Source organism: Gymnoscopelus microlampas (genome assembly GCF_963454915.1).
Source record: "Gymnoscopelus microlampas genome assembly, chromosome: 21".
NCBI classification, from domain to species: Eukaryota; Metazoa; Chordata; class Actinopteri; order Myctophiformes; family Myctophidae; genus Gymnoscopelus; species Gymnoscopelus microlampas.
In genome coordinates this window covers 22,141,661-22,161,893 of record NC_139958.1, presented here as the reverse complement: position 1 = coordinate 22,161,893, position 20,233 = coordinate 22,141,661, and the positions used below count along the sequence as shown (strand labels likewise).

General features: G+C 42.5%; 1 protein-coding gene across 2 annotated transcripts in view; it reads right to left on the bottom strand.

The window, feature by feature from the left end:
- The window catches only part of unc5cb (unc-5 netrin receptor Cb), a 234,724-nt gene that overhangs the window by 65,972 nt on the left and 148,519 nt on the right, over positions 1-20,233 (bottom strand). For both annotated transcript variants that reach the window (XM_084045990.1, XM_084045991.1), the window contains 6 exons: positions 17,478-17,843; positions 12,899-12,986; positions 12,502-12,673; positions 5,719-5,952; positions 4,631-4,780; positions 3,001-3,165 (listed from right to left, as the gene is read on the bottom strand). In XM_084045990.1, coding sequence (XP_083902116.1) covers positions 3,001-3,165; positions 4,631-4,780; positions 5,719-5,952; positions 12,502-12,673; positions 12,899-12,986; positions 17,478-17,843 — 1,175 coding nt within the window. The remainder of the gene's footprint in view (positions 1-3,000; positions 3,166-4,630; positions 4,781-5,718; positions 5,953-12,501; positions 12,674-12,898; positions 12,987-17,477; positions 17,844-20,233) is intronic.

Genomic DNA, 20,233 nt, shown 5'->3' with positions numbered 1-20,233 from the left:
CGGTAACCTTCTGGTTGCAAGTCCTGTATCTAAACCACTGCACCACAGAGGTTCTGACTTGTTCTGTTAACTTAGCCTGGCAAAGTTTGTCCCCTTTTCCCTTTAAATATCTATTGCCATTGACAATGAATGGGGCGCTTAAAGTTAAATATTTCAAAAACTACAAATCATTTCAAAGTAAAACATCTCAAGGATGCATGTCCACAGTAAGTGGGAATTGTTGAACTGTGAATGGAGTTTCTAGGTGAAAGTGTTTTTTTGAGGTCCCAAAACCTTCCATCCGCCTCCATTATAAATCTCTGAACTTTTAAAGGAGTACAATTCTAAAACTATGCAACATTTCAAAGATTCCCTTTCAGGCAAACATGTCCACAGTAAGATGAACATTTTAAAGTATGAATGAGGTTACTAGGCTGCCTTTAAATGTCCATTGCCGCATCGACAATGAATGGGGCGCTTAAAGTTAAATATCTCCAAAACTACAAATGATTAAAAAAAAAAAAATCTCAAGCATGCATGTCCACAGTAAGGTGGAATTTTTTAACTGTGAATGGAGTTTCTACAGGTGAAAGTGTTTTTTTTAGGTCCCAAAACCTTCCATCCGCCTCCATTATAAATCTCTGAACTTTTAAAGGAGTACAATTCTAAAACTATGCAACATTTCAAAGATTCCCTTTCAGGCAAACATGTCCACAGTAAGATGAACATTTTAAAGTATGAATGAGGTTACTAGGCGTAAGTATGTAGTTGTAAGCCTGCCTTTAAATGTCCATTGCCGCATCGACAATGAATGGGGCGCTTAAAGTTAAATATCTCCAAAACTACAAATGATTAAAAAAAAAAAAATCTCAAGCATGCATGTCCACAGTAAGGTGGAATTTTTGAACTGTGAATGGAGTTTCTAGGTGAAAGTGTTTGAGGTCCCAAAACCTTCCATCCGCCTCCATTATAAATCTCTGAACATTTTAAAGTTTGAATGGGGGCTCTAGGCGTAAGTATGTAGGACTAGTAGCCTGCCAAAGTTTGTACTTTTTTCCCTTTAAATGTCCATTTTGCCATTGACCATCACTGCTTTTATAGATTTCAGGGTAAAAAGTACAAACTTTGGCAGGCTACTAGTCCTACATACTTATGCCTAGAAACCCCATTCAAACTTTAAAATGTTCATCTTACTGTGAACAATGTTTGCCTGAAAACGAATCTTTGAAATGTTTCATAGGTTTAGAAATGTACTCCCGTCAAAGTTTTGTTACCTCAAACAACGCTTTCACCTAGAAACTCCATTCACACTTTTTATAATTCATCTTACTGTGGACACAAATACCTGAACTTTTTACTTTGAAATGTTTTGTAGTTTTTGAGATATTTAACTTTAAGCGCCCAATGCATTGTCAATGGCAATGGATATAGATCACCGAAGTCTGACGTCACTGCCAGTAGAGGGCCAGTAGAGGGCCAGTAGAGGGCGCTGTTCCAGGGTTACTGTGGACATGTATGCTTGAGATTGACACAGTGGTTCTTACTTATCATGTTCACTTGCGTGCTATTCACTGAAAGATTAGATAAAGGTAAAAGCTCCAGGTAAAAGTTGGAAAAAAGATCTGGCTGGATTTGAACCGGGATCCTTCTGGTTGCAAGACCTGTATATAAACCACTGCACCACAATGGTTCATACTTATGCTCTTCACTTGCGTGGTCTTCACTAAAAGATTAGACAAAGGTAAAAGCACCAGGTAAAAGTTGGAAAGATGTCCTTGTTGGTGTAGGACTAGTAGCCTGCCAAAGTTTGTACTTTTTTCCCTTTAAATGTCCATTGCCATTGACAATAGCCTGGTTCCAGACGAATCTGCCATTGCAAAAATAAATTGCCTTTGGCAGATTAGGTCTGGCCCCTCTCAATAGAGATTGGACTTCTCGCCCTCCGAAGTTGTGAGGGACCAATCAGGGCCCAGTATGCAAACATGGAGCGGGTTTATCACTAGAGGCATTTTTTTTATTTGCCCCTTGGAACTGCAGGTTCCACAAAGAGAGTCCAGAGTAATATCACTGCGTATTAGATATTAGGAAAAAAAAGTACAAACTTTGGCACTTTTTTTTGTTAATATGAAACATTGAAGCCAGTCTTGTTTTTATCAAAAGCCATTTCTTATATCTCTGCTGTCCGGCAGCAACCAGCTAACTCCAAAATGTTCATTTTTCAGGAAATGACAAAAAAAGTGGAGTTAGGAGGTTTTGTTCATCATTGATAAGAACAGCTGAATGGACCTCAAAGCTCACAATGAGGTTGGAGGCCAAAAGGGGATGGAGCCTGGAGTCAGCTAAACCAGCAAACTCCACCCCCCTTTGGTGGAGTTAGCTGGTTTAGCAGAAAGTTTGAGGATCCAATGGAGCTAGCTGGTTTTGTCAGAAGCACTTTTTAATACTTTTCATTGGTTCAATATTTTTTTAATCAACACACAAACGTAAAGGGTGTTCAATAGCACCGATTTATGGAAAAAAAATGCAAAAGCGGAAAAATGGAGTAAGCTGGTGTCTGCCGGACAGCAACGAATTATGGGGGCTGCACCCAGAGGCTATGGCTGTTTGGGGGTCCTTGGCAAAGGGAAAGGTTTGGGAACCCCTGCTCCTATTCACCCCATTATTGAGCACACTGCAGCTGCAACCCCCCCCCCCCAACTCAACCCACTAGTAGGACAACCTGCCTTTGTGAAGGATCTGCAGCAGGATCAGAGGGCTATTGTTGCCCATCCACTCCAATCATATTTGTACCGGGTTCTCAATTGACAGGACTAGATGAAGGCTGCAGGGTCAACAGGGTTTGGGAGTGACTGACCACTGAATGGTCTCATCAGACGTGTAGCTGTAGCAAGGGCCTTTACCCGCTGATGTGTTTGTTTTCAACTTCCTATGCTGTCTTCAATTCAACTTTTGCTGTCTTAAATTAAACTTTTGTTAGTTAAAGTCAAATGTATCTAATACTGTATATACACTGTACTGCACCTCTGAGAGGGTGGTGTCCAGTTGAAAGATCTGTCCCTCTCCCTCCACCTGGCGCACACACAGTTTACAGGACAGGTCTACAGTGCTGGGAGAGAATCGTTCCAGGGTGAAGCTACAGTGGAGATTCCTCTGAGAACCACTCCACACCTGCTGGAAGGACAGCTCCTATAAAGGGAGAAAGACAGTGGAGGAGGAGGAAGGTTTTATTCAACTGTTAAACTGTATGGTTGAGAGAGAGAGAGAGAGAGAGAGAGATAGAGAGAGAGAGAGAGAGAGAGAGAGAGAGAGAGAGAGAGAGAGAGAGAGAGAGAGACAGACAGACAGACAGACAGACAGCGAGAGACAGACAGACAGCGAGAGACAGCGAGAGACAGAGACAGAGACAGAGACAGACCGAGAAGGCATTTAAAATAATAATTGAGGTATAAAATAGAGAAGAGAGAGAACACAAATTATGATACTGACCATGATACTGCATGATACTGACATGATACTGACCATGATATTGACATGATACTGACCATGATACTGACCACGATACTGACCACGATACTGCATGATACTGACATGATACTGACCATGATACTGACCATGATACTGACATGATACTGACATGATACTGACCATTATACTGACCATGATACCGACATGATACTGACCATGATACTGCATGATACTGACATGATACTGACCATGATATTGACATGATACTGACCATGATACTGACCATGATACTGCATGATACTGACATGATACTGACCGTGATACTGACCATGATACTGACATGATACTGACATGATACTGACCATGATACCGACATGATACTGACCATGATACTGAGATGATACTGACATGATACTGACATGATACTGACCATGATACCACCATGATACTGACCATGATACTGACCATGATACCACCATGATACTGACCATGATACCACCATGATACTGACCATGATACTGAGATGATACTGACCATGACACTGACATTATGCTGACATGATACTGACCATGATACTGACCATGATACTCACCATACTACTGACATTATACTGACATGATACTGCCCCATGATACTGACAAGATACTGACAAAATGTAAGAGTGCCACACAAAAATAAATAAAAAGATAAGTGTACTGCAATAGAGTGTTATGTTTTAATCCACATTTCATTATTCCACATTTTTTCTGTATATTATCATATTCTTATGAAAAATACTGGTTACACCAATTAACACAACCCTAACACAAAGTTGTGTTTACCTTGGTAACTTGCGAGAGTGGCAACATAACAATAGCATGAAAGGTGAGGCATGTCAGCAGCAACTTCCATGTTCTGAGCTAACTCTCTGCCCACACTGTGGGGGACAAGACAATTAATGTGCTACACCCCGCTGTCAGTGTGTCTGTTAATGAGTGTGTTGGCTACCATAATTATCTATAAATGAAGGCTCCATATGACATGACATGGTGGATAGAAGTCCATCAGAAATGCAAACCACCTCAGATTCCAGTGGAGGATACATCCCCTCCGGACCTCTCCCATTTGTGTCCCTAACAATGTCAAAATCACACCTATGCCCTTGATAAATGGCCCATGGGTATAATAAACAAATAATGGTCTGTACCTGGTACTTGACTAGTAGCTTGCTCTTCCAAAGTGTGTGAGGGACGTCATGGATGGAAAGTCTCAGGTTGTGGGTGCTGTCTTTAAAGTTGAGGGTCTTTGGTTCATCCAGTAACTTTCCACCCATCTGTTTCTCCATCTGCAAGACCTCCTACACGTACCAACATTAAGATTAATTTGCACCAAATACTAGCGTAACACGACGCATGACTATGCCTAGGAGGAAGGGAGTTTTAAAATGCTGATTTCAGTCAAAAGATTATACAAACATCGGGTCCTAAAATGCTTTGTCACAGCCATGCTGTTAAACAATTTGGTAGCACCACTTTGATACTTCCAAATGTAGCGGTGTTGAACAGTGCAGTAAATCCCAGTGATTCAGCGCAGGCTTTATGAAGTGAGCCTAAACCAGCCTTCTGAAACAGACTCGAATGAGCGTCCAGCCAGATTACTATCACTTCTCATTACCCATTCCCAAACTTAATAACTGTGTCCAATACTCCTCTCCGACATAATAAGATCGCCTTATCTCTTCTGTGTAGGTGGACGGAGGTATTAAACGAGTTGAGGTGCGGAGACGATGCGCGTGCGGGGGTGGGGGGGGGGGATAAATATGGTTCATATTTGCGAGGGCACAGCAGCTTGCCGATGGAGATTATATTCAAATGCATGCGTCCATCTCCCATTATTGTGGCACACAAACACGCAAGCACCCCCGCCTGCCTCCCACACGTCATCTGCTTGGTAACGCCTACACGCATACACATTCACACAAGCGTACGTGAGTAGTGAAAAGAGAAAGAAAAGCAACTTTACTAGAAAGCATTACTCTTTAACCACAATATTTTTTTTACCACTTAAGCCCTATTCTATACTTCCGTCATGCAAAAGGAGTGAAAATAGCTGATCTAAAAAATAAAAAAAGATCCTTTTCTTTTTCTTTTACTAAAAAAATAATAATCTTAAAATCTGAATTTTTGGAAATTGTGAATCGATGATAATAAGAATCGCGAATCTAACATGAATCGATTTTTTCCAACACTCCCACTGTGTACAGCATACTGTGTGCATACGCTCCAATGAGCTTACTTTGAGAGAGTCCTGTGTGTCATCTAGGCAGTAGACTCTGATGTGATACTCCATGGCAGGGCAGGTGACGGGGCCAAAGATGGCTAGTTTGAGGCGCTTTGCGGTGGCGGCACTGAGAGATTGGCCCACGAGGCAGTAGGTGCCCAGGGTCTCTGTCAGGATGTGACAGGCCTCCTCATCCATCTGGATGTAGCACGGCGTGGTGAAGTTCTCCTCCCCGACCACCACCACGTCCTAGTTGGGGGAGGGGGAGAGAGAGAGGAGGGGGGGGGGGGGGAGAGAAAGGCAAGAGAACAGAGTCAGAGGGACAATGGGAGAATGAGCGTGTCTATAGGCTAACATCACTTTTTTCTTTTTTGATTAATTTGTTTTTTATTTAAAAAAAGGACAATATCAGTCACCAGAAGCAGGGATGTGTGTTTTAACCACTCAGGGCTCTCTACTAGTGACTTTTCAGTTTTTGTGTAGCTTGAAGTCAGAAACCTTATTTTCTGTTTAAATCAAAAAACCCTATGGGGGAAAAACAAATCTATGGGAACCCATTGTGAAGAGGGAACCAACATTGCAGACAAACGTTTTTATATTTCATGTTTTTCAATATTTCTAATTGTAGGCCACTGTTTTTCACTTTCCCTATCATGTCTTCTATCCGCAGACTGGAGAGAGTTACATTAATTATGCATTGTTCTTAACCCCTGTCCAGTCTCCTCGGCTACAAGCGTTCTGTGAGCAACACAACTAGCTGCAACATGCAATAGAGTGAATAGACAATTCGGTGACGTTGACGCTTTCACAGGACACTTAAGATTGCTTGCAATGTAGGTGCAAATTAAATTGCTTTCTAGATGAGTAAATTAGATGAGGGAAGTTATTACGCTTTACAGTGAACACGAACCAATACACTAACTGGATCAAAAGGCTGGGGTATCTGCAATATAAGCTGCTCCTTCTTTGTCTTTTTAAAAGGATCCCTGGCTAATAAGCCATATATGCCTTAATGCATTATAATTGCCCTCTATAACTACAATTAGAAAGTTAAAAACTCCTTAAATATCGTATTCATTTTAGAAATAGTTCATCTTTTACCCAAGGGGTGACAAGTTAACACCCGTCGCAAGTTGATGATGTAATTTGTCCATGTGTGGTCCAGCCCTATATGGAATGCATGTTCTGACTAAAAAAACAACTTAATACAAAAAAAGTTTAATATGAGCATCAAAGCAATATTTTAAATACTTTTCATTAGCACATGCATTCCATGCATTCCATAGGGCTGGACCACACATGGACAAATGACATCATCAACCAATTGCGTCGGGAGTTAAAATAAATACAATATTTAAGGTGTTTAAAATTAAACATTTTAGTTATAGAGGGCAATTTGAATGTATTAAGATCCTTTAAAAAATGTTGTGCACCTCATAATAGACCAGAATCCTCCTTTTAGGTAAGAGCAAAAGCTCATTTACTGTAGAATGAATGTGGCTAGTTAGGAACAAAATGGACACATGCGGGTCTATAACTCAAAGGTTAAATGGAGTTTACAGCGTTGATTGGGGTCCCAGCGACTACAAATGGCATCAAATGGGGGTCTGTGGCCTAATCAAACTGTGGGGTCCTTGAGGATCACTGATCTACTATAGACCAGTCATAGTTGACCCTCGTAACAGCGTTCATGGCCGGACATTATTTCTCTGTGATCACCACTGTCCTGACCAATTAATCCTAAGCTGTTCTTCCTTCTCTCATCTCACCCTCTGTTCATTCTACCTCTCATACCGTATCATCTCTCTCTCTCCTTTCATTTTTCTCTAATCCCAATGCTACTCTGAGCAGCACACTGGCATTAATTGAGCCCATTACGAGACAGAAGAGGAATTACAGTATTTTATTGTGAGCTAGGCCATTTAACAGTAGTATGGCCAGTCATTAGGCTCTTTTAACAGTTCCTGAGGGAGGGCCCCTTAAGGCGGCTTTCCATATCCATGGCCTCACCCCACACCACACCACACCGACCACTTGTGCCTCGGTTTCCACTACAATGAAGTGGGTAGAGTGGTGTGTAAGTGGTACTAAACTGGTGCCTAAAAAGTACCCAGTCCTGGGTAGGTCTGAGCTAGGCCATGTGGTCTGAGCTAAGCTGGGCCATGTGCACAGGTGATTTGCATTTGTATACAGGACAGTTGGCCACTCACCTACATTCCATTGTTAGGCAAACATTTACATTACAAATGAGTGTGAATGACCGGAGTCTGCTACTCATACCTGTGGATTTGAGCAGGGGTACTTTTGTGTAATGGAAACGGTAGATATTTTGATGCGGTGTGGTGTGGTGTGGTGCTTAAGCTGCAATCGAAAGGGGGCTTTAGGGTGGAGGGTGATTACATTGTACTGTATAGTGGAAAAATAGGCTGTACAGCTTCATACACAAGCACATGCACACACATGCACACACATGCACGCACGCACGTGTGTGTGTGTGTGTGTGTGTGTGTGTGTGTGTGTGTGTGTGTGTGTGTGTGTGTGTGTGTGTGTGTGTGTGTGTGGCGGGGGGGGGGGGGGGGTGTATGTGCAGTACAGCATGCTTTCATGTTGTACTGTCGGGCGGAAACCTCCATATTGTTTTTTTTGTAATAAACTAGAGTCTCGGGGGGCTACGCCCCCCTCGACCCCAGCCGCGCACGGGGCTCTAGGGCTGTGATGGCGCGCTTATTTTGGGGTACCAAAATGGTGGGATAGAACTTTCCAAAAGTAAAAAAAAAAAAAAAAAAAATTGTAAAAAATGTTTATATATTTTTTTGTGGTCCGCGGACCCCCTGGGAGTGTTGGGACCCCCCTGGAACATGGCGGACCCCTTCGGCTGTTTTTTTTTTTTTCATGAAGGTGTTTGCTTGTTTCTGGCGCAAATGTGGCAACACTGATATTCAATATGGGGGACCCCCGGGTCCCCTGGGAGTGTCGGGACCCCCGCCAAACATCGCGGACCCTTTTGGACCCCCGCGAAACATTGCATGCAAGAGGTTGCACATGAACTCTGCAGCCGCACTGAGGCGCTCCAACACAAACACTCTGATGCTCCCCTAAATCCATTCCAGGGTTTGAAAATACCCACTTGACAAAGGGGTGACGTGCATCACCGTTCCAATGACCAATAAACTCCACTTCGGGATTTCGCAAAGACCCACAAAAGCGTGCAGTAGTCCACACACACACACACACACACACACACACACACACACACACACACACACACACAGCGTGCTGAGAGCTAAAGGGAACTAACCTCGCATCACCAGTCTTTCCAGTTTCCACCTCGGAGGAAATAAAAGGTAACACAAATGGTGTACACGAAATTTGGTCCGCCTCGCTGTGTTTGGGTGTCGCTGGGCGGTGTTCGGCGATGACGCTAAGGAACAACATGGCCGACCGTAATGTTGTGAGTTTGTGTTGGCCGCAATTAATTATGCTGCGAGGGGGCAGATGTGTGCTGAGCAGTGTGAAGTGGCCTACAGACTGCGCGTAGTCATTCTGCGCGTTGTGGCGTGTGTTGTTAGTGACATTGATATGTTGTTTTTGTGTTTATTCCCACACAGTGGCAGGTTTTTTTTGGGGGTTTTGGGTTTAGCAATGTATTATAGGATGAATGCCCTAGCCGATCTACAGCACAAGCTCACAATGCGACGTGTTGTGAGCTTGTAGATCGGCCATTTTTACTATTTTTTTTTATTTTTTAAATAGTAATAAAAAAGGAATGGTTTTGGACAGACAAGGTTTCCACCCGACAGTGACTCATGGGTGATGGTAATATTGAGAATATCTGCAAGATGAACCCTCAACCTAACAATCTACCAACTCTCCTTTGCTCTTCGTAATATGAGAGTGAATACATTATTTGACAGAGTCATATAAAGCACAGTAATCCACACCATGAACACACACACACACATGCCTCAGTGGTTGGCCACATATCGAGGAGAAAACCTCATATCGTTGCTGTCAGGCAGAAACCTTGTATCTCTATATTTCACCTTTTTATGAGTACAAGCTCACAAGGTGCCGCCATGCGACACGTTGTGAGCTTATAAACCGGACAGGTTCTTTCTTCCATTTTACAGCTTTGGACATACAAGGTTTCCACCCGACAGCAGCGGTATAAGGAAAGTAGCCGTCACCTTCAGATATAACCATCTGACAGCTCAGAGATATAGTCAATAGTTCTGCCTCACAGTTTGCGCTGGATTTTTATTGGCTGCTTCCATGCAATTCATCAAAGTCACAACAATATACGCAGTCAAGGTAACAACCAACTTCTTCATCTAATGCCCTTATAGTACTTCCATGACACAAACCCACTGCTATTTATTTTCATTTCACAAAGAAAAGATCATTATAGACAAAGATGAATACATTTCCGTAAGGGGATCGTGCAAAAATAAGTAAACCCTTATTGAATTTGGGGTTTGGGTCACCATTTTTATTAAAACAATATTTTAGGGCTATTCAAAAACAGCCGATCTACAAGCTCACAACACGTCACCTTGCGATTTTCGATTCTATTTGAGTTTTTTCTATGAAAAATGCAGGAACATTTTCGCCTAGAGCAGCGATGTCAAACTGGTGTTTCGCGGGCCGTTTCTGGCCCGCGACGTCGTCAAATCTGGCCCGCGAGGTGATTTGAGAAAACGCCATTTAATACTACCTATAATGGAAAAAAAAACGAGAGAGAAAAAAAAAGGCAGAAAAAAACGGCAGCGCCCAGCAGCCTGGCCTGCCTGGTCAGTGGCATTGACATGGCCATGACATGGCCAAAGCAAGGAACGCCGGGGTGAAAGTGGTTGAATGTACTGAGGTGGACCAAACCAGCTGCAGATCACCCTGACAGGCGGATCACCTTGAACAGTGCTGACAAGTTCTTTCTTTTTTTTCTCCCCCAGCAGAGCAAATACAGTGGAAATACTTCAGTCCTGAAGAAAGCCTGGCCTCTCATTATCACATCAAACCCACCACTCTCTGCTCTCCAGCTGCAGTCTAGGTTCATTCTGTCAGAAGACATACTGTACTGTAGCAGAGGACGCTTCCATCTCTGGCTGCAGAAGGAATTTGCACTGTAATAACTTTCCTCTGGTCTGGATGCCACAGCTTTATAACAGCGCTGGGGGGACTGTACAAATAAACTAAAGAAAGTTCCCAGAAAGGATATTTTTTCAGGCCACAATAGAATGATGGGCTGACAGAAGGACACATGCTGTACATCATGTTCTTTATTTCAAGGACCCCCAGTTTGATATGCATCAGGCCACAGATGCCAATTTCATAAGATTTTGATCTCTGGGACCCCAATCTACACTGTATGATCCTCAGTGTTACTCTGAGACTGAGAGTGTACAAATGGAACCAAATGGACCTGTGTGGGTCCATTTGTACACTCTTGTAGTTACAGACCCACAAGGGTCCATTTGGTTCACAACTACAGTACATTTTGGCTGGAACCCCACCATGGACCCCTGGGAGTCGCAGGACCTCCGTGTTGAGAGCCACTGTCGTACACAGTACAGTATACGGTCCACGAAGCTGAACTCAAATTTATGTAGCTGGGTTGTAATGGGGAAAAAGCTACTTGACAGGCCTGTGACAGCTAACAACTGCAATGTAATGATTTCATCGATCAGAAACCATTACACGTATCAAATATACAACATAGCTTCTCTTGACAGGTAATCAGGGATATGGGGAAAATGTTAATCGACTGTAGTAAGTTTCCAACTATGTCGGGGGAGAGGGATGTCGTGTATAGTCTCTCCCTCCCTCCCTCCCTCTCTCCCTGTTAGTCGGATTTCTGTATGTGTTCACAGTAAATATCCTGTGGGTTAATCCATTAAGACCGGGAACGTGTCATTTTAAGATTTCTTTGGCTAGTGCCGCGCTATGAGCTTGTAGATCTGCTATTTTTGAAAAATCGTGAACATGTGTTCACATTTTTTTATATATTTTTTTTTAAAGCGAACACTTGTAACTCAAATCTTTGCTTCTGGGGGTCCCTGGAACTAAATATTTTACAAATGTCAGCTTTAAAAAATATTAATTCAAAGATTTGCACACATTTTCACGATTTTTCAAAAAATATTATTTTTCAAAATATTTTTTAATAGCCAAAGAAATCTTAAAATGACACAGATGCGTTCCCGGATCGAATGGGTTAATGTAACTCATGCGTTGACTGTACTGAATGAATGTGCACTTGTGCATGCTGTGTGTAAATAATGTATTATTGTTGTGCTGTTAACGTGATGTTAAGCGTATGTGCGTGCATCGTGTAAGTGCACAGAGAGGGTGTAAGGAGGAAGGCTTATCGTGGTGAAGACAGGCAGAAGGCTACACTCACTGTTCAATTTATCATCATCAACTATGTTAATGACATAGCCTGAAGGCACAGAGGTGACAACAGCACAAATAAAATGTACAGCGCACGCACATACACATTCTCATACAAACACTTATAAAAGCATACATACTAAACTATATCAGCTTAATATCAACCGAAGAGATGAACCGTTTCAGTGTCTGTGAGTAGCAGGGTTTCTCTGCAGTCTGCACACTGAGACAAACCAAGCTGAATCAATGCCACCTTTTCAGCAAGAAACCAATCTATACTAAATCAATAATAATATCTTGATTTGGCTTTAACTGTCAAAAACTCACAAAAACAAACAAACAAACGCATTGGACAGTATAGGTGACCATTTTACGATGCCGTTCGGTGTGTGTCCAATGGCGGTGCCTCACCTCCCACTGGCTCTGTTGTGATTGGCTTTTGAGCTGGATCAACCAATCCTGCTGGCTGTCAGATATGGCACAGTGGTGCATGGTGATGATGACCGGTCGGGTCAGCAAGGCCCCGGGGGGCCCACAGCTCACCACTGGGCTTAGCACCGTCTGACCATCCTCCACCAAGGGCCTGGGGGGACCACACACACACACACACACACACACACACACACACACACACACACACACACACACACACACACACACACACACACACACACACACACACACACACACACACACACACACACACACACACAGATTAGCAATGTTGTGACAGTAGAGTGTAGGGGAGACACTGTGGGTTTGACAGAAGTAAACAGTGGACTGTGGCAATGCTGTGACACACTCTTACCTCATGTTGTCCTTCCTCTGAACGGTCACATACATCTCATACACTCTGCCCTGAGGAATGGCTCCTGCTGGAATGAGCAGACCTAACCCTAGAGTACACACACACACACACACACACACACACACACACACACACACACACACACACACACACACACACACACACACACACACACACACACACACACACACACACACACACACACACACACACACACACACACACACACACAGACAGACAGACGGACAAAAACAAACATTCACAGCTGTGAGATGGTTTACATGCTGAGCAGGGCCAAGCATTGCTCTCAACGCTCAATGCCATTATTCTCAAAACTGACGTTGTCATTATTCTCATAGCTGTCATTGTCATACTTGGTTTATTTTACACGGTGTTGCTTGCACAAGAGGCACATGAGGCCCACATTACAAAAACATCAGATGAAAAATGTGCACCATATGTACTGAAGGCAGCTCTTTTAATCTCAGTGCATCAAACTCAATGAAAGCACTGTCGAGAAGATCGCAGATGATGAAGTACAGTATTTTCCAACCCCCTTTGTAGAAACAAAGACGTACAGTATTAAGTGAAATTGGTTATTCATGAAGGGTTTATCTTTATACAATAAATAGTCTACTGCCTCTGTAGCACAGAATTAAAGCCCAAGTGAAGACTGCGACAATATTTCTTAAAGAATTATAATCATGCTGATTCCCCAAAGCTCCAAACGTAAAAACCTATGGCGTATTACTCTCTTATCACATGGCATGGGGAAATAATTTGACATTTCATTTCTAAAATCAATGAGCTCTCTACCCTTCATAATATTCTGATATTGCCACGCCAGGGCTGCAGCCAGTGTGATTTACATTTTTCCATCTCACACTGATTTGATATGATGCCCTGTCCAATCAGAATTTATTTAGATCCTCCACCCCTGCTGCACTTCGCTCTCGCTTTCTCTTCATCTCCTTCTTACACATTCTCTCTCTCTATCTATCTATCTTCCTCTCTCTCGCCGGGGTTTCTCAGATACTTCAATGATTTCCCATGTCCTTGCACTGAACTTTTCTTAGGGTGACAGACAGCTTCTCTTTGCTAGGCTAGCAAGGCAATCACACAACTCCACCACAGGGACTCGATCCGCACACACACACACACACACACACACACACACACACACACACACACACACACACACACACACACACACACACACACACACACACACACACACACACGCACACACACGCTACCCTCCCTCATACCAAAAGCTTCAAAGAGCAAGGAAATGCATTTTAGGATGCAAAATAAAATACCAAACAGTCAGACTTGTCAGTGCCACAAAATATTCCATTACCCAGACACACGAAACAGATCACATGACAAATGTGCTCTTTCCTCGCTCCCTGCCTATGTAACACGATGAGGTGGCTTAGCGCTACCACCGGCTGAAGATGTTTTTCCTGGAATAAAAAAAAAAAAAGACAGAAACTGGGGGAAACTTGAGAAGTTGGTGTATCCTTTAATGTCCCAGTCTGTTTTTCTACGCCTGTCAACATGCATCTGTGGCACGTTATAAACAGCCCACATGTGTCTGAAGCGAGGACAGCAAAGCTAATGTAAGCAGCATGAAACAGTATACCCTATAGCTTTAGCACCACACACACAGGCATACACACACGCACGCACGCACATGCACGTACCCACACACACACACACACACACACACACACACACACACACGCGCGCACGCTCGCGCAAAACCAGCTATCCATCACTCTCTGTAACGCATTATGTGTAAGCCCTGTAATGATTGACTACATATGGCTTTAACACATTGTTTCAAAGTCAATCTGTGGGGGTATGAAGACAAGCCTTTCTGGTGAGCGGTTAGCGTTGGTACAGTTTGAGACAGGGGTGACATTTCAGGCGGTCCATGGAAAAACAGCTTATATTAACAGTTGCATATAATGCTTAACCACATTGACCATGGCGTCTCTATTTTGGGCAATTCTTCTAATAACTTCAAACAAAAGTTTTCATGTTATTTCAGCTATTTTCACTATTTCTTCGCACGATGACGTGAATGAAGTGGTTATTAAAATGATATTGGATAGTGAGAATCAGTATTTTGGATGACTCTCGCCACAAATTGTCACAATCTGTCTTTCGTTCTCTCTCCTGTCACTATCTCCTCCTTTCCTGTTTAATTTGTCTCTCTCAAATCTGGCCGCTCCCACAGTCACCACACCCAATCCTGTTTACCTGTGTCCCGTTGGCCCTTGTGTGGATAAAAAAACCTGTCCTCTATCAGTCATTTGTCAGATAATCTGTTGATGTCAGCCATTTCTCGTTCTGTGAGTAACCCTAAAGCCTGGTTCTCAAACCTTTTCATTTGGTTCCATGTGTAAACTCTTCAGAGTTACAGACCTGTAAGGGTCTATTTAGAACTCCGTCAAGGAACGCTGAGGGTCCCTGGACCCCACTTTGAAAACTGCTGGATTATACTATTGTATCCTGCCCGTACCGTGTCTGTTTATCCTGTGTTTCCTGCTATTATCACTGCCTGTGTGTTCCTGCATATTATCTGGCTGGGGAAATAAACCGCTTTATCCCCTGAAAATGGCCAATTCCTTCCTGCATTTGGGTGGTACAAAAACCCCTGACACAAACAAGAGAAAGACTTTAAAGGGGTAGTTCATCCCCAAAAATGTTTCAATTCACCCCATGAAGCCTCGAATTCATGGACATTTATTTTGTTTTTGTCGCATTCCTGATACAATATTCCAATATTCAATTAATTGAAGTAAATAGGAGGCCAATCCTATCAAGAGCAATAGTATATTTAAAATATATCAAATTAAGCTGGACAGTAGTAGGCCTTCCAGTGATTATACTGAGAGTTGTTTTGGAGTTTATAAATCATTCTTTACATAGTTTTGCCTTGGCTTCCTATTTACTTCAATAAATTACATTTTGGAATATTGGATCAGGAATGCGACGAAAACATTTCCATTAATTCAAGGCTTCATGGTTTGAGTAATTGATAGAAAATAAGTCATTTTGGGGTGAACACCCCTTCGATATCGCTTCACAGGCTGCAGATTCAAAGGCTTATTTATGTCATGTCATTTCCCAGCCTTAAACTGTAGTGTATTTGCCAAGTTTGTGACCACGTGATGCACACATTTCTGGAAATTAACATGGGTCTCCAAAGCCACAGTGTTCAAACTTGGTTTATGATTCATTGCCACTAGAGTGCTGAAGTTTGCACTTTGTAGATCAAAAACCCGGAAACGAGCTAGCAGTCAGAAGTCTATGTTGTTGTTTTTAATGGCTTTTGGGTTTGATGACTGAAATATGGTCTGTGGTTAACACTGGCTTAATACAATTTCAGATTTAGTTCTACAACAAAAAAAAATACATCTGACTACAGTGTTTGTAGACAACATTAAATGTCATCACACTGAACACGCAGCTTTAGTGGTGTTGATGTTGAGTAATGCAACCCTGGCGTAGTTGTTTATTGGCTAACATTAGATTTTTTATTCTAGCGATGCAGAGTTCATCTGTGAAGTTTATGTTACACATTTGTTTTTGGTAAGTATCATGAACTTTCATGCGCCACAGAGAATAATAATGCCATTAATCCAATGCAAACATCGCATGGACTTTTTGTTGAGGGAACCAGGAAGATGCTAACTTCCTCCTTCCGCCGACAAAAATAGCCTACAGAGTAGGCCATACCGGGACCAGAAATGTGTTTATTGATAAAATCACATATTTGAGTCTGGGTTCTAACCTTGGGAGAGATTCATTCATGTATGAAATTCCACCGTACATTTTTCCAGATCAAGAGATTGTTATGTAAATGTTGTTTGGGTGGGTTTTCACTTCAGCATTGTGGGTTGAGAGCATCATCTCTTGCCTATTATGAGTGAGTGGGGGAGCAGTCTCTGTGGGATGTTGAAAGAAAGGTTGATGGATGATCTCTCCATTTCAGGCAATACTCTGGTGGGGTGTTAATCCTTTTATCACACACACTGATATTTATGTGAAAATGCACACATGCATGAACGCTTGCGCACAAACAAACCAAAACAAACCTTGTTGGCTGGACAGGTTACAACTGTTCCGGCCCCTCATGCTTAATTTATGAGTAGTTGCACGCCAGTGTCGTGTGCCGAAAATAGCAGATCTATGAGCTTGCAACGCAACTGCATGTGAATGAGGCTTCAGAAGAGCCACTGACAACAACATACAACTACTGTAACCAGAGACAAAGAACACTAATCAAAACAAGTTTAAGACTGAGAGAGAATTTAAGGCACTAGTATATCTCTCTTCACTGAAATTTCAATCCCATTATGTTCTACTGTTAAAGGATCTTTGACTTCACTCTATTCTGAAACAATGCAGCCATTTTGTCATACTCGGTTGGGGGTGTGTGATTCCCCGATTATGACATAAAGTAAGAAGAAAATAACCGCTGTGCGAATATGGCACTGACTGAAAAACACATTACAAAAAAACAGAAATACATGAAAACCTCCCAGTTACTATTATAATCTAGTACCTGAGTTGGGGACAATGAGGTGCCCCCCCAGGGAGTTGAAGGAGCCAAGGGCGGTACATGACGGGTCCCTGGTGCGGAGCAGGGTCTGAGTTTGGGTCCTTCGGCCCATGGTGCCATGGTCGCCGTTGTCCAGGAGGCAGTGAGGCAGTTTAGGGGACAGCTTGGAGGAGAAGTCCCCTCCCAGATCGTCCTGAGGGGTGACCAAGCCTGAGGAGTTGTAGACCTTAATTTTCAGGTTGGGCAGGGGGTCCAGCAGTGGAGAATTGGTCATGGGGATCTTGTCGGCCACGTCGTGGAGAGCGTAGACGGGGCCGCGATACATGGCCGTCGCTGACGTCAGGTCAGGTGGAGCAGTGAGGAGGTCAGCTGGAAGAGGGAAAGAAGTGACATCAGTTAAGGTAAGGAAATGGCTGAACCACTTTCCAACTGGCGTCCGTATTTTGTGCATGTCATAATTTCAAGGATCTACAAGCTCAACACAGGGATGAGAGCTTGTAGATCAGTTACTTTTTCCACGTCACAACATCATGCGACAAAGTACAGTATTAAATAGGGTTTAACCACTTATACTAGTAAACTAATACTTAGTTGAATGGGATTGGCTTGTTTTTTTCCCCCTCTACACCACATCTCTTCACCCAAAATAGATGAATGAGCTTATAGATCTGGTATTTTTAACGAATGTTCCCCCTTTAATAGGGATGCTAGAGCAGTGGTTCTCAAACTTTTATATTTCAAGGACCCCCATTTGATACAATTTTGTATCTCTGGGACCGCAATCTATATGATAAAATCCTAAATCTGAGAGTGTACACTCTCAGAGTACAGTCCCGTAACTCCCCCGACCCCAGTTTGAGAACCACTTTAAGGTAGGCTTCAGTGTATGATCACATCTCATACACACGTCTGAACAGTGAAGACTGCAGCTGTGAAACTGGAGAAATGGTAAAGGAACCAACTGGAAACCAAGACCGTGGAGAACTGTGGTTGAATAAGGAGGAGCGTTGGCAGCCGTCATCGAGACTACTGCCACGTTCTGCTAATTTATTCTGCATGGTGTAGTGGTGTTTCACTGTACCGTATGTTTTACTGCAGAAAGGAGTTCACCACAACATAATGAAATCTTACTCAGTGAGAAAACTTAGACCAACTCTGTGTTTCTTAAAGGGATAGTTCACCCAAAAAAAAATCACCCCATGGAGACTTGAATTCATGGATATTTTTCTAAGCCAATAATTTGATGACCAGCGGACAGGTAGGCGGCGGTTACGGTAGGAGACACAAAGGAGACTCTTTGTCTCTCCCACCGGAACCGCTGCCGGTCATCAAATTATCGGCTTAGTGGGACATGGGACATGGGACAAAAACAAAGAAATATCCATGAATTCCAAGTCTCCATGGGGTGGCTAATTGATAGGAAAAAAGTTATTTTGGGGGTGAACTATCCCTTTAACGTCGCTGTCGGCCAGAAACCTTGTATCTCCATATTTCATATTTTTAACTGAGCACAAAGCTGCATTATCACAGCCAGTGCAGGCTTAACGAAAGGGCTTTAGGTGCTGCAGCATAGGACATAGGATTTGTGTTTTCAAAGATATTTTAGGCACACCAGATTGAAACTGGTTAAGTCTGATCGTGGGTTTTATAAATATTTAACCAATGAAACATATTAAAAAAAGCTTGTGACTACATATATATAGACAAATAAATACATTTACATTGGATCGATCGCAACATTATTTTCTCTCCATTCCACGAAGAGTGACGGTGTTGGACATACAAGGTTTCCAGCCCAACAGTGACGATAATAAGCAACAGATGGCATCAGTAACACTCAGGTTACCAAACAGGTACAAGGATGAATGGGGAATGGGTTCAGGGGATGACTGGTCTGGGAGCTCTCTGACCTCACACTGCTCTCTTCTCCCCCAAAAAAACGGCATTGAGTGCCAAATTATTTAAATAATATTGGTTTATCTTTCAGTTCACATTTGGCTGACTTTAGCTGTATGCATGCATAAGCTCTTACTTTGGGCAACACTCTTCCAACAAATTCTTATGAGATTTCTTTGTACTGTAAAGCCAGCTATATTTTGTAATTGCAGGTTTAGCAGACAATAGGGTTATCAACGTATTTCACGCATGTGGCTTTTGATGAATAATTAAACTTAGCTGACATCATCAATCCATGCATGCAGAAAAATACAGCATACTCAGTATTAATAGCCTGGTTTTTGTTTTCATTTAGCATGCTCATATTCAATGACATTGAGTGATCTATTTTTACTTGCCAGAAGTTAAGCAAGCCATAAACTGTTTTAGTGCAACTATTTCAAATAATGTTTTATGTATAAATCATTAATATAAATATGCTATATTATTAGTAGAAAAACAAGTTTAGTTTTGCATTTTGAAGTGAAATCTTTCCACTCTGCTGCCATCATGTGCCATTGAAATGAATGAAATTCTAGCTATATCAAATTATTATATTGGATGAAAGATGCATTGTGCAATATTTAATAGTCAAAGGCCTGAAAATAATATGCACTGCATAAAGGTTTAATTGAGACATTATGCTGCAGAGGGCAGCAGCCGTTGCTGTTTTCCCCTCCTTTCTATGCATGCTGTCAAACTCTGGCCACTCTCTATCCTCCTAAGACTTTTCCTTCCCCTCTCTGAGCTCTGCTCCCAGCTAAAACACCGTGGCACCTCCCTCGCTCTTTGTAATCTGCTCACCCCCTCTTCCCACAACAGTA